Below are 14,820 nucleotides of genomic sequence, written 5' to 3'. Positions count from 1 at the left end.
CCCCTGGAGGGTCCTGCCTGACCCCTGGGGCGGGGCGCCCTGGAGCCAGGTGTGCAGGAAAAGCAGCCAGATCTCCTGATAGGGTACAGGAAATCTGTGTGGGCTGCAGTGGATAAGGCCCGCCTCAGACATGCATCCTCTCCTGATGGAGGCCGTGAGCCTTTTGGGACCCAGGACAGGGGGCGTCGGGAGAAGCTGGGAGAGGCAGTGCTCAGGGATAAGCAACCTGGGATCAGGACTGTCTGCCTTTCCAGTCAGCTTTGCCAGGGCTCTGGGTGTGGACAGAAGGCCTGGTGCACCAGGCAGCGTGTCCCTTGAGCCAGGACTGCAGTTACCTCCACCAGTGTGGGGCGAGGAGGGGATGGGGGTGCTGTCAGATGCCTTGAAACCATAGACACCAAGCATTGGACTGTTAAGGTGGCAGAGCCATCTGTGGTCCAGAGAGAACGAGGCACTAACCCAGAGTCACACAGCGGTCCTGGCAGGATGGGCCCGGACCTGGGTGTGCTGACGCCTCTCCCAGAAACCGTCTGTGTGCCTTGAGCTGGCTGTCCCTGACTGATGGCCTAGAGCAGAGATGGCCCGGGCTTCCCTCCACACTGGGAGGCACTCCAGCCCCCTGCATGCGTGAGAAACCTAACCCGGCCGTCTTCTCAGGGCCCTGGGCTTCCGTCCGCTCTCACCTTCCTCTTTATGGAAAAACCCTCGGGTAGATTGGTTCCCATGACCAGGTGCTGCCTGCCCTATGCACACGGGGTGACCTGCCACAGAAGGGATTGACCTCCTCCAGAAGAGTGGCTCGCTTCCAGGGAAATAGGAGTCAACAGCTGGCCTTTCCATGGCGGGAGGCGCTCTGCCCCAGACCCCGTTCTCAGAAGGATTAGGGAGGCTCTCTCCTTGGCCTCTCACCAGACCCCTTGCCCTGGGGGGATGGGGGGGATGGGGGGTGGGGAATACCTGCACTCCCTCCTCATCCACATCCCCCCACCCCCCTGCTGGGCCCCGCCCCTCCACTGCCCTGCCCACTGGGGTCCCAGGTGAGCCTGTAGGGAAAGGGAATAGGAGTCTGTGTTTGTATCTGTGTGGGTCTAGGCATGTCCATGTGAACGTAAGTTGGGAAGAATCTGTGTGTGTGTCTGGGTGTGTTTCCAGGCTGAGCGAATACAGCGGAATCCCTTTGGCTTTCTCTCCCTAAGAGCAGGGGCCCGGGGCCTCCTTTGTAACTGGTGGGCTCAGACTCCCTTGGCCAGCTGTTTGTCTCACCCCAGGCTGCAGAGGAACCCACGGTGGGGCATGGTCACCTGCCTCTTGTCCCCAGACCTTGAAGCTCACCCTTCTTCGCACAGAGGACATCACTTGGGCTTTCCCTGTGTGTGGGTTTTGGGAGGAAGGTCCTTGCTTTTGTGGCTCTGTTGCTTGGAATGGAGAATGAGCGCACCGCGAGTCTGCTGGGATTACATTTGGTGCCGGGGAAACAGAAAGCCTGGCAAGCCCGGCAAGTGGGGATGTCTCCTTCTGGACCAAGAAGTGCAGAGGGGGGCTGTCTGGAGAGGGTGAGGGTCTCCGTGATGCCCTGAGAGAGCAGGTCCTTACCGCCTCCCCTCCGCTGGGGCTCTCCGGGGCAGCCCGCGGTCTCGTCCTCCGTGGTCTGGCAGACCCCATAGGAGCGCGGGGACCTGAGGCGACGATGTGTGAGAGCATGTGGATGCCCTCACATGTTCCCAGGTATCCGGGCGATGGCGTTGTGCCCGGAGGTGACCTGAGTAGCCTTCTGAGACCCCCCGTCCCCCCTTTAGCACCCCGATAGCTTCTCTTCCCGGAACGGTGAGTTTTCATGGAAGCCCAACCAACCTGGCTTGCCGCCTCCGTCAGACCAGCCGAAGGGGACAGGAGCTCACAGTCTCTGCGAAATCTGGGGAGAAAGATGGGAAACCCAGCAGCAAAGCACCCCCTTCTTTAATCAAAGGATGGGCCCAGAGGATGTGTCAGCTTCCCGCCATTGCTGAGGATGGACCTCGTCAAATCAGCTGGTGCCCGTCCCCCCACCCCCCACCAACCCCGCCCCGCGTCTCGCCAGCCCTGGCAACTCACAGGTCACCAGCTACGAGGGGCCACGGGCTAGGACCATGCCACCCTCAGCAGCCCCCTGAGATTCTGCTCTGCATGGCTCCTGCTTCGGGAAAGGTGACCTGTGCTGCTGGGAGACTTGGCTCTCACCCCTTGGAGCCCGAGCATCCTTCCGTGACCTCCTCACTCGCAGCCAAGTGCAAGGATCCAGAAGTTACTGGCTCACAGCTGTATTCCGTCAGCGTGGAGGGGAGGAGGTCTTGGCACCAATCAGAGCGTTACCAGCAGGCTTGCAAAGCAGGCCACGGGAGGTCATCCGGCATGGGCCTCGGGAGTGCACATCCGCCTGGCGCCCCGTGGCCCCCACTGGGCTTGGGACAGCGGGGTCCCATGCTGTGGCCCTTTGCTTTCACGTGGCCGCCTTAGAGATGCTGCCCCGGGCCCGATCCCCCTTCCCACCGCAGGAGCGGGGTTTCGGGGCACAGGGGAAGGTCAGAGGGCTTCTCCAGACATGCCCTCCTCCCAGCAGCATCCTCAGCCTCGGTCCAGACTCAAGTTTGACAAAACCTCACGTTCCTCTCCTTTCTGCCTCCCACTTCCGACTTCTCCTCTTCGGCCACTTGGGAACCCCGGGCCGGCTTCGGGGGCAGAGGGAGGCAAGTTCTCACCGGCAGTCTTGCGCTCACCGAGCAGTGCTGGCTGGACGCTGTGCTCGCACTTCTTTGTGTTGGAGGGTTTTTCCCCATTCGGAGCAGAAACACTTAGCAGCTTCCTGCAGACGACTCTCCCCCAACACCCTCCCGCCTCCGCACCCCACACCCAGGCTTCCCTGGGGAAGGGGGTGGGCAGCAGAGGGAGAGGCTGCATGTCTGCCTCGCCCCCCACCCCCTGAGTGCACTCCTGGATTCCGGGAAGTGGAGTGGGCCGGGAATGCGGTCGCCCTGTCCGTGTGGGCACAGCTCCTCTTGCCCGAGCCGCCCGGGCTTGGTGGGCACCTTGGTTGCTTGGGCTCCTGGAACAAAACCCCACAGATGGAGTGGTTTCAACAACGAGCATTTTACTTCTCACAGTTCTGGCTTCCTGGGGCAGGGGCGCAGCCTTCTTGCTGCGTGCTTGTGCAGAGACACTCCCTCTTCCTCCTCCTAGAAGGGGCTCACCCCAGCCTTCCAGCCTGTTCCAGAGCAGGACAAGGGGTATAGGGCCCGCGCTGTGACGAGCAGCCCCTGACCTCCACCTCCCAGCGCGGCCGCCCCCTTTCTGCGAAGTCCCGGGAGGGCCCTTCCCCTCGCCACTCTGCACATCTAATCTGGGTCTTGAAGTAGGTGGTGGCCGTGGCCTGGTCCTGGGGTTTATGGCTGGCACCTCGGGCCTCCTGGCTGCAAATCAGGGCAGGTGCAGTAGCCTGGCGAGTCCCACCTCCCTGCCCACCCCCTTGGGCCTGGCACACCCCCAATCTGTATGCGGTTCACACCTGGGAGCCTGGGAAGGAGGCCTGGGTGCAGAGGAGTGAGGAGACGCAGACTTACCCTGTAGGGATTCAGACTCTTCTGCTGGTGATGAGCCTGTGGGCTGTGCCTTCCTGGAAACATCCTTCAGTGTCTGCTTTCCTCTCTTCCCCTCAGGGCTTTGGAGGGGCTCCCCCTGCTCCATTTCCCGCCTGCCAATGCAGCCTTTCACAACGGTCCATTTTGACTTCTGTTCCCCATTTCCAGGGGAGCAGGTGGCCGGAGATCTGGATATGTTCTGGAATGTGTGTGTGTGTGCGCGTGTGCACGCTTGACCGGGCCTGCCTTCCCAGTGTGGGGGTCCATGCAGTGCCGCGGGGGAGGGGCCGGCCACCCCCCACCGCCCTCTGACCTTCCTGTCGTGTGTCCTCCACAGCCTGCGATTGCCACCCCGTGGGCGCGGCCGGCAAGACCTGCAATCAGACAACGGGCCAGTGTCCCTGCAAGGACGGCGTGACCGGCATCACATGCAACCGCTGTGCCAAGGGCTACCAGCAGAGCCGCTCTCCCATCGCCCCCTGCATAAGTACGTGCCCCCTCCTCCTCCGGGCTCCAGGCTCTGGCTGGGCTCCGGGTTTGTGGGCGGGCGGGGGGTGGGTAGATCGCCTTCCCTGAACCCTGCTGATATGCAGATGCTTGAACGCTTTTCCATGGGGGACCCCGTGCGAGACTCCCCAAGCTGGGAGCTCAGCGAGGCAGCCTGCTCTTCTCTGTCCTGATAAAGACTGAATCGCCCGCTTCCAGGGGGAAGCAAGCCCTGGACCTGGGGTGGCCTTGAGCCAGGGCTCGCCATGGCAGCTGTGGCGGGAATTCCAGGATCCCTAGGCCCTGGCAGATTGGGAGCAGAAGGGGCTGATGCTACAGGCTCCCATGCCTGGGCCCTCACAGCCCTTATGACGGACGGTGACTCCCTTTATAGTCCTGGGGGCCCCTTGGACCAGCTGCTAGCCCCCTAGTTGCTGGAACGAGAGTAGAGGATGGGCAAGATGGCAAGGGCCACTCAGGGGCCCTGGCTCGGAACAGACTTCATGTTTTATAACCAGTAGGACTCTCCCAGGTGTTATGAGTGGACACTTAGTCTTGGTTGGAAGGCAAGCCTGGCTGGGAGCCGGCCCCCGGCCTTGGTCTTCCTCATTCCTTGTGCAAGGCTGACCTAACCCAGAAGGGCGAGCAGAAAAGGGAGCAGATCCCAGCAAAGTAGGCAGACCCGAGGGTTGAGGTTGGCACCTCTAGAACAGAGGTTGGTCAGCCCAAGGATTTGACCCACCACCTGTTTTTGTGGGGCTCAGTGTTTTCTTTTAATAATTCTTTAACGATCGAAACCAAAGTCAGAAGGCGAATATTTTATGACATGTGGGATGCGTGCGATGAGAAGTGGCGTGTCTGTAAATTTACACGGGGACGCAGGCATGCCCGCTGCGTACGCGCTGTCTGTGGCTGCGTGGAGCCCTAGCGAAGCTGAGTGGCTACAACAGAGGCCTGTGGCCCACGGAGCTGGCCACGTTCCCCAGCTGGCTCTTCCTAGGAGAGTCTGCTGGCCCACGGCGGTCACAGGGGTCCAGTTGGGGCGGATAACCCAAATCCCAGCCCCTTGGGAAATCGAGCTCCGCATCCCTCCAGCACAAGCCCCTTGACACGGTTTTCCCGACTGCCTCTATGCGTCAGAGTCTCACAGTCTGCAGAAACCCTTCTCTTCCCTCTATCCAAAAAGCTGCAAAGTGGACATTTCTAGAAAGCTGGGAGGAAACCCAGCACTGCCCCCAGGGGTTGTGAAAACATAAGAAAAACAAACGGAGCTCAGAAGTGGCTGGTACCTCCACTTCAGAGCCTCCGGGGGGTAGGGAGAGGACTTTGACGTGGAGCCGGTGGCCCACAGTCGGGGACAGAGACCTGGGGAAGCCGGATTTCTCAGTCTGTGACCTGCTCTGGCAGAGGCCAGGTGTAGATCTGGCTGTCCGCCCTGGGGTTTCTGGGAGCTCCAGCTACGGGCACTCACGCTGTGTTACCAGGGAATAGGAGGGCGGGGGCGGGGCTCCTGCCTGTCGGGTCACAGCTCTGGGAGACGGGCAGGAGTGGCCCCCCCGAATGGAGGGCTGGGTCTCAGGCGCGCCCCCCAGGCCCCAGCCATTAGTTCTCTCCACCCACCAAGCCTCAGGACCTGGCTGGTCTGTCTGGAGGTTGAGGGAGGTCTTTCCCGGAACAGTCAGCTGGTGGCCAGAGTCTGGGGGATTCATGGAGACCCCTGGCACCCCCCTGTTCTTGTGGTCTGGCCCTGGAGGAGGCAAGTCCCTCCCCTTGGGGACTTTTCCAGAGACTGGCAGGACCTCTTCACCTTTCCTGAGCATGGGGCGGAGTCAGGGGCTGGTAGGAGAGAATTGGCTTTCTAGGTGGAAAGGGAATGACCCCAGTAAAGCACATGCTTCTCGCAGGCTCTCGGGTTGTCCTTAGTCTTCGGGCCACCGAGAACAGCGTGAGCCTGTGGGAACCCGGGCCAGGGGTGCAGACCCCTCTGCACGCGTGAGGTGCCTCCCAGGCCTCTCACATGCCACCCCTGCCACAGAAGGCCTCCCTGCCCACCGGGGAAGTCAGAAAGAAACAGCCATGTCGTGTGGGAGGTCAGCCCTCCACGCTGTGGGGCTGTCCCGCCTGCTCCCCACTCCTGTCCTTGCCACTTGGAGGTACAGTACTCAGAGGAGAGGCAAAGCCACGTTCCGGGCCCCCCTGCCGGCTTCCTCCACCTCCCCTACCCTCCCCCTATGGAGCTGAGGAGTGGGGAAGGGAGGAGGGCCCGGGGAGGAGTCTGTGTCCTGCTCATCCTCTTCTAAGGTCAAAAATAACGTCTCCTTCCCTCGTTGTCTCTTCCTCCCACCCCGAACCTCACAGAGATCCCTGTGGCACCACCGACCACGGCCGCCAGCAGCGTGGAGGAGCCGGAAGGTAAGCGTGTCCCTCTTTGCCAGTGCAGACGGCAGGGTGGGGGGAATCAGAGCTACAGGACTCCCGAGAGCCACTGTCGGGGCGCTGCTGGGTGCTGTGGTGCCCCCCAGGCCGGATCGAGGAGGAGGAGCCACAGGGCATTTTCCCAGTGATGCCCCCTCCAGGAATAAAAGGGAGGGGGCTTCCTTCTCGCCCAGGCATGAGACCCTCAGAGCTGCACCACTCCCACTCATCCCCCGAGGGCAGCAAGGTGCCTGTGTCCCCCTTACCGTCCAAGCTGGGGCGTGTACTCCTTCCTGGGGCTGCCGAGAAGGCAGGAGGTGGGGAGGGGATAAAAAGGCATCTTGAGCACAGGGGTCCACGAACAGGATTCGGGGTGGGGGTGCAGGGAACCGGGACAGGAAGAGCATTGCACCCTCACCGCCCCTCACTTCTGCCCAAAATCAGCATCTTTCCGTGGGCCGCCAGCCCCCGCAGGGTGGGGGCGGGGGGCAGCCCACGGAAGTCACAGCAAATTTCACCCCACACACGAGTCGGTGCAGAGATCGTGAAAGTCTGCGTGTGTTTGCTGGCGCTTTGCTTCAGAATGACGGAAGTCACAGGGCCCGCTGCTGGATCCTGATTTATAATCATTAATAAAGAAGCGTCTGTATTACGTAACTGTATCGTAGAGCTGGGTTTTGGGGAAAATACTCGGATAGGTATAGAGTTTAGTGTGATTCATTTCCTTTGTACTCCGGTGTGTGTTATTTGAGCATTTAGAATTACTGCTGGGAGAAAGGGCCCCTGGGCATCCCCGGGCCCTTGGTACAGGAGGGGTTCTGCAGCCCAGGCTCTGGGTACAAAGAGGGCTCAGGGCCTGGCTGAACGGGGCTGCCCGGTGGAGAGCAGGCCAGGCCTGCCATGAGGTCAACAGCCCGCAGCTAGGAAGGGACAGAGTCCCTGAGGCCACACCGTAGAAAACCACCGAGATCTGGTTCTTAGGTTGTTGGGCAATCTGGAGTCCCCTTTGGTTGAGCTGCGGGGGACCCTTCCAGGAGAAACAGAGTGGCAAGGCCTTGTAGAGAAGTAGGTTCCCCCAGTACCTGGGAGGCGGGACGAGGGGGCTCTTTCTGTAAAGACATAATTCAGAGGAACTGGGGCGGTGGGGGAGGGGCAGTTTGGAAGCTGGAAGACATTTCCCTCCAGCGGATGCCAGCTTCCTCCTTGTGACATGGGTCATGGGAGGACTCACCTGGGTATGGTCCTCCTCAGGGCGGTGTGCGCAGCTGGGCCAAGGCCAAGGTGGGTCCTGGCCTGTCTGTCTGTCTGTCTCCCTGCTTCTGCAACTTGACTTGAAAACGGGCAGCCATCTCAGCTGGGCGGGGAAAAGTCTCCCGCACAACTAACTACTTAGAAACACTTGCAACCTCCTGTGGAGTGGGGAGGTGGGCAGGTGTGCTGCTTGTCCCGGTGCCTGTGGCTGTGGCCCGAGCCTTTCTGACCTTCTCCGGGGTGCTTCCAGGTGCCGGAAGTCTGTGGTGCTCCCTCCGGGGAGCCGAGGCTACTCCCAGGCCCGGAGCACCGGACTCTGGAGCCGGCCACCGCCACACAGAGCCCGACTCGCCTGTCTCGGCAGGCTGGGGCGTCCTGGGCAGGAGGCCAGGGGGCCCCCTGGGAAGCGGGGCTGGGAGCTCATACTTCCAAGCCTGTTGATTCTTGCAATGTTTGAATAGGGAAGCCCTCCGTGCCAGGCTGCCTGAGAAAAGCTTGTTTACTTTTGCCTGCGTAATGGAGGAGAATTAATAAATGGAGAATTTGTCCTGAAAGCTGATGGACATAACCTCGGCCTGAACCCATTCCCCTCGAAGGGCCAGATCACTCAGCGAACGTTGTCCACCTGCTCACGGAGCTGGCTGGGACCCTCTCTGGGGACAGGGAGGTGAGGAACGCCTTGCCCGTGGGAGGTCTGGGGGCCCCGGGTGGGGGTTGGGGACCAGAAACGGGTAGGAAGGGGATTGGGACCACCCACCCCATACCCACCTGCTTATGGTTGCAGAAACCTCCACCTCCCAGGCCTAAAAGAAAGCCACCTGACTTCGCCGGCCCTCCGTCAGCTCCAAGGCGATTGTCAGTCTTCACGTTTGTTTGGTTCAGCGGAAGGAGCGTGGTTTGGAGCTGGGTGCGATCTGGGGTTGGTTCTCCACTGGTGTGAGGCCTCGGGCAGTGACAGGCTTTGTCCACAGTCCCTTACAGAGCTCTCCGTGGGTGGGAGCGTCTGGGGAAATGGTTGACGGCTGGCAGGGGCAGGCCTGGTTTGTAGTGTCTGCCGCGTTCCCTGGTGTAAACACTCCACCTGTGGCCAGTGTCCTCCCCGCCCCCAAGCTGGGGCCCTGCAAGGCGCCTCCTGCCACCTGCTCCTAGGTGAGGCATGGGCCTGGTCAGCCAGCCTTCCGGGGGGGTCTGGAGAGAACCCCGGGGAGCCCACCAGCTGTAGGAAGGACCTCACCCACCAGTGCTCCCAGGCATGGGTGCCGGGCTGGGGGTGACCTTACACATGTCCCCTTTGGTAGCCTCTCAGCCCTGCCATCTTTTTCATGGAAGATCGGTCTATATACACCTGCAGCCTGGATTAGCTTGGTGCTCTGTCATTTTTGGCTTTCGTTTTGCAAGAGAAGGAATAGGTTGGGTACTGATAACACAGGCCAGGTTGCTGGGGGGCCGGGACAGTGGGGAGGAAAAAGCACTGGCTAAATCTGGAGTCCTGGGGCCTGAGTTCTGCCTGGTCTGGTTTCCTGAGACAGTTGTGTGTCCCCCCAACCCCCGGCCCATTATCCACTCGGGATACGTTCCAAGACCCCCAGTGGATGCTTGAAACCGTGGATAATACGGAACCCTGTGTATACTATGTTTTTGCTCATACGTGCCTACCTGTGCAGGGCTTAATGTATCAGGCACAGTGAGAGATGAACAGTAACTCATAATAAAATAGAACAGTTATAGCAAGAGACTGTAGTAAAAGTTACGGGAATGAGGTCTCTCGCTCAACGCATCTTACTGTCTGGTGCTCGCCTGTCTTCTGGTGAGGAAGTGATGGGGACATGCGCACGTGGGGTAGTGAAGAAGGTGAGTCGAGCTGAGCTGAGCTCTCCTGCCCGCTCACCTGCTCACGAGGGGAGGCGAGACTTATGGGCATGAGGACAAGTGGGGAGGGTCAGCTTGCTGGAGGTCTCTTGAGAGGACCTTGGGAGGGAACAGGTGGTGCTGCCTGGGGTGGGGCGGGGCAGCTGAAGGGACTTCTGGGGGGTCCTCGTCACTGCCTTCCCAGCAGCTGCTGTTAGACCCCTAACTTAGCGGGGAGTTGAAAACCGGAAGTCAGTTAAAGGTCAAGTGCTTGCCTTCATGATAGCTGAGAGGTGGAGACACCCCAGATGTCCATCACTGCACAAATGGGTAAATGCGGTATGGCATGTCCGTACGGGGCACTAGCGTTTGGTCACAAAAAGGAATGAGGTACCCATACACACGAGGTTTGCAGAGTGAGAGAAGCCGTGTAGTGCATGATTCCATTTATATGAAATGCCCAGAATGAGCAAATCTGGACACCAGAAGTAAGATTAGTGGTTGCCAGGGACTGGGAGGTGGGAGGAGTGGCAAGTGATGTGTGATGGATACGGGCTCTCCTTTTTGGAGGTGGCAGGAAGGTTCTGGAACCAAACCAGGGGGGTGGGTCATGTTGTGAACGTGCTTAATGCCACTGAATTGCCTCATTGAAAAAGGGTGAAAAATGGTAAATTTTAGGTGTATTTTACTGTACTTAAAAAAGGTCACATGCTTAAGGTCAAGGGTCCAAGAAAGATGTGAATGTGGTTGACTTGGGGAGAGCTGAGTGGAGAGCAGGAGCCATGGGGACAGGGGGCTGGGGCACAAGCAGCAATGGGGGACATGTTTGCCCTCCTGTCCTTTGATCACCTGGAGAATTTAGAGGCCTTGGGTATCTTCGAGCACCTTCTCACGTCATCTCCACACAGGAGTGGCTCAGACAGCCTCTGTGCCTTCCAGGTGTTCAGCAGGGATCATGTTCCCTCCCGTTATGTAAAAAAAGTCTGGCCACACAGCCTGCATCCTCTTTCTCCTTTTGGGGGGTCATTGGGTTTCCTGAGCCTTCAGTACTCCTGCTGTAGGAGAAAGGGACCTGTGGGTCCACGCAGGGGTTGCTGCTGGCAGGAGCTGGGGTCCCTGACCTTGTAGGCAGCCGATGCCACTTATAAGAACAGAGTCTGTTAATGGACTGAAATCCTGGTTTTCAAAGGTGGTATGAAATGGGACATTAGCCCACCCAGGTTCAGCTATTTCGGTCATGACCATCGGATAAGTGTGACCCCCAGGAGAGGTTGGACCAGACGCGCGATGAAAGATAAATAGATTCTAGCTCAGCAAAGAAGGGGAAGGAGATGACATTCACGGAATGCTTACTCTGTGCTAGGCACTCTTCTCAGTTATTAGCTGTTAATCATCCATTCCTCCCGACCAGATGAGGTGGGCACTGTTATTAGCTCCGATGTTGCCCAGGAGAGACTGAGTCACGGAGAGATCCAACAGGACCCATAGACAGTGCAGCCGGGATCCCAGGCAAAGTCTCCTAGCCTCAGAGTTAACCTCCATGCATTCTGTCTCCAGGGAGCTATGCTGGTTGGCCAGTTTAGGGTGATTTTTAAATATATCTTTTGGACCATGTGGTAGCATTCTACCAAGAGAAAAGACGAACCAGTGCATCTGTCGGGACCTAAAACCAAGGTAGAGGCAGAAGGGCAGCTGGTTAAAAGCTTCTATGTTTTTACAAGTGTTTGTTACAGTGGCTCTTGGGGGTGTGTTGGGGATGTGGTCCATCAGCATGGGGGGCTGGCATGGCTGAGGCCACAGGTTCCGGGCATGGAGGGCCATGCAGAGCTCTGTCTTTTTGGTCACAAGGCAGCCCTGAGCACTATGAGGCAGATGAATTGGCTTATAGAAGAATATTTGTGACACGGACAACCAAAGATTAATATCCTCAATAAATAAAGAACTCTTACAATTCAACAAGAAGGGGGAGATTCCATTATAAAATTGGGTTGAGAGAATGAATTAGAAATTTGGAGAATTTATACAGATGGCAATAAGCATCTGAAGTATTATACTTACTTGGGGGTGGGGGGGCAGGGCAGGGGCCTTTCTCACACGCAGGATGATACTTGTATCCTAAGAACATGCCAGTAGAGAAACACCCGAAAACTGTTATAATGGGTAGGAGCATGGCCAGGATTAACCTTAACACAATTACCATTCAAAGGGCAGTAACTTTTCTTACGTATCCATAAGAACAGCATAAAAAGTGTCCTAGTGAGTGAAAATGTTATGGGGATGTTTGGCCTGTCATAAGTGATCAATGAAGACACAACATTTGTATAATAGAAACAAAAGCCCAATAAGAACAGTACCAGAAATATCAAATATACAGAAATAAGTATAACCTTTAAAGTGCAGAATGTAGATTTTTTTTTTTTTTACAAAGGGTAAAACTTTTTGAAGGGACTCTATGGAAGATCAGAAAAATAATTGGGGAAGAAAAGGAAGATCTTACCACATTCTGGGAGGGTGGGAGTCAAGACCATAAAGTGCCAATTCTCCCCAAAATAATCTGTAGGTTAACATGATTCTTGTCAAAATCGTAATGGGACAGGACAGGATTTGTAAGTTCAGCTAGAAAAATAAATAAATATTCATAGTCAGGAATTTTTTGAAAAGAAGAGTAATGAAGGGTTTTTTTGAAGATTTTTACAGTATTTTAACCAGGATATTTAAATTAGTGTGATAGAGAAATTTCACAAGCTGAGTAGAAGTCCAGAAATAGACTCAAATGTAAATATAAGAACTTAGTAGATGGTAAAGCTGTGATTACTAATCAGTGAAGAAAGGATGACTCAATCAGTAAATGATGCTGGGAAAACTGACTATTTATTTTAAAATAGTTATAAATGATATTTCTACTACAGGCTATAAGCCAACATAAATCCCAGTGGAGTAAATATTTCTATATTTTTAATGAATCCTTAAAAGTCCTAGAATAAAATATACAGTGTCAATGTAATCTTGGGGTGAGGAAAGCTTTCTAAATATGATACAGGAGTCATAAATCATAAGGGGAAAGATCCTAAGTTGAAAAAAGTGAAAACCTCAGTCCATCAAAACTTTCTATAAGCAACAGAAAGAAAGACTAAAAGCAGGGAAAAATATGTGACGTGGATGACCAAAGATTAATATCCTCAATAAATAAAGAGCTCTTAAAATTCAACAAGAAGCAGGGGAGATACTATTACAAAATTGGGTTGAGAGAATGAATTAGAAATTTGGAGAATTGATACACATGGCAATAAGCATCTTAAGTATTATACCTACCTATTAATAAAGGAACAGCATTAACAATAATACCATTTTAAAACTTACTAAATTGACAACCGTTTATAAAACAAAAAGTAATTCCCTGTTTTGAAAGCATTGGGGAAACAGGCACTCACCCACTCTGGTGATGGGAGGTCAGGTTGGTACTGCTTCTATGAAGGGTGATTTAACATCACATATCATAAGGTATCTTGACCCCACACTTTCATTTCTAGGAACTTAGCCTAAGGAAATAGTGATGTGTGCCAAGATTTAGCTACAAGGTTCCTTTTTGTGGCATTGTTTATAGTAACAAGAGAAGGAAACAACCAGATGTCTTTCAGTAGTGTTACTCAGTTACGGGTTCTCCATATAATTATATTGTAGGAGAATATTGAAATATGAAATGGGAAGATATATTGCCAAAGAGATTACACATGGAGGGTCAACTTTGGTGAACAGTGGGACCAGATGCATGATTAATGATAAGTACATTCTGGAGGGTCAGCTTTGGTGAAAAGCCTGGCTTGTAGAACTTGTTAAGTAAATGATTTCATTGTGCTCACATATTTCTGTGCTTCTTGGCAATGGGGCTAAATTTGCACACACACACACCCCCCCCCCCGGGGACATTTGGACATTCCTAGAAGACATTTTTTTTTTAAAGATTTTATTTATTTGACAGAGAGATCACAAGCAGGCAGAGAGGCAGACGGGGGATGGGGAGCTGAGCAGAAAGCCCGATGTGGGGCTCGATCCCAGGACCCTGAGATCATGACCCGAGCTGAAGGCAGAGGCTTAACCCACTGAGCCACCTGGAAGACATTTTTGATTGTCACCACTGGAGGGAGGGTTGTATTGCTGGCATCCAATGGGGAGAGATCACCCCAAAAGGCATAGGGCAGCACCCCCAACAAAAAATTATCCAGCCCCATATGCTAATACGTGCCATAAAATCCCATGTGTTCGCTCCAAAAGTATTAAGGAAAGATGTTGCCGCATTCATAGACCAGCTCATTTGATACTTACTCGGGACATTGAAATGGGGGCAGCTGAGGGTTTAGAAAGCGATGTTTTCTCAAGTCAGCAAAGAAATCTTGTGTTCACGTAGGAAATGTTTGCTAGTCTGTTTTCCATGGAAAATGTGGCCCAATCTAAACTAAAATCCCAAATTCTCAGTGTTCTTATAAATTGCTGTATTTTGGAATTAACATGACTTAACAAATTGTTACACTTTTTATAGCAGAAAAACCTCAGAGCCCCAGGGAGGACAGAGTGGTGGATACCCCCATCCCTGTCACCTAGCCTTAGCAAGTCACATTTTGCCCCCTTCGCTTCAATCATTTGGGTTTTTTGCTGAAACATTTTTATTTATTTTATTTTTTAAAGATTTAATTTATTTATTAGAGAGAAAGAGAGTGAGAGAGAGCATGAGAGGGGAGAAGGTCAGAGGGAGAAGCGGACTCCCCATAGAGCTGGGATGCCGATGCGGGACTCGATCCCAGGACTCTGGGATCATGACCTGAGCCAAAGACAGTCGCCTAACCAACTGAGCCACCCAGGCGCCCTTTGCTGAAACATTTTTAAAGAAAAGCTTAGGGACGCCTGGGTGGCTCAGTTGGTGAAGCGTCTGCTTTTGGCTCAGGTCATGGTCCCAGGGTCCCAGGATGGAGTCCCACATCGGGCTCCCTGCTCAGCAGGGAGTCTGTTCCTCCTCCTCATCATCTGCCCTTATCCCCCACCCTCTTGTTCTCTCTCTCTCTCTCAAATAAATACATAAAATCTTAAAAAAAAAAAAAGAAAAGCTTAGACATTACATTTCACTCCTCAATATTTCAGAATACCATTTCTGACAGCTTAAGGACACGTTCCTAAATCTTCTCCATAACGTGGTTACACCTGACAAGATGAACCA

At 54.7% G+C, this 14,820-nt stretch overlaps 1 protein-coding gene across 5 annotated transcripts in view; it reads left to right on the top strand.

Annotated features, from left to right (window-relative positions):
• Positions 1–14,820, top strand: part of NTN1 (netrin 1) — a 172,780-nt gene that overhangs the window by 120,406 nt on the left and 37,554 nt on the right. For 4 of the 5 annotated variants that reach the window (XM_047709075.1, XM_047709074.1, XM_047709076.1 and 1 more), the window contains exons 4-5: positions 3,949–4,098; positions 6,456–6,509. In XM_047709075.1, coding sequence (XP_047565031.1) covers positions 3,949–4,098; positions 6,456–6,509 — 204 coding nt within the window. Of the gene's footprint in view, positions 1–3,948; positions 4,099–6,455; positions 6,510–6,956; positions 7,120–14,820 lie in introns of those variants that run through there. The other variant, XM_047709077.1, reaches the window with a different exon arrangement.

This window comes from Lutra lutra, chromosome 16, assembly GCF_902655055.1.
Source record: "Lutra lutra chromosome 16, mLutLut1.2, whole genome shotgun sequence".
Taxonomy (NCBI): domain Eukaryota; kingdom Metazoa; phylum Chordata; class Mammalia; order Carnivora; family Mustelidae; genus Lutra; species Lutra lutra.
Note: the sequence above shows the minus strand (reverse complement) of the source record. Positions and strands in the feature narration are given on the sequence as shown.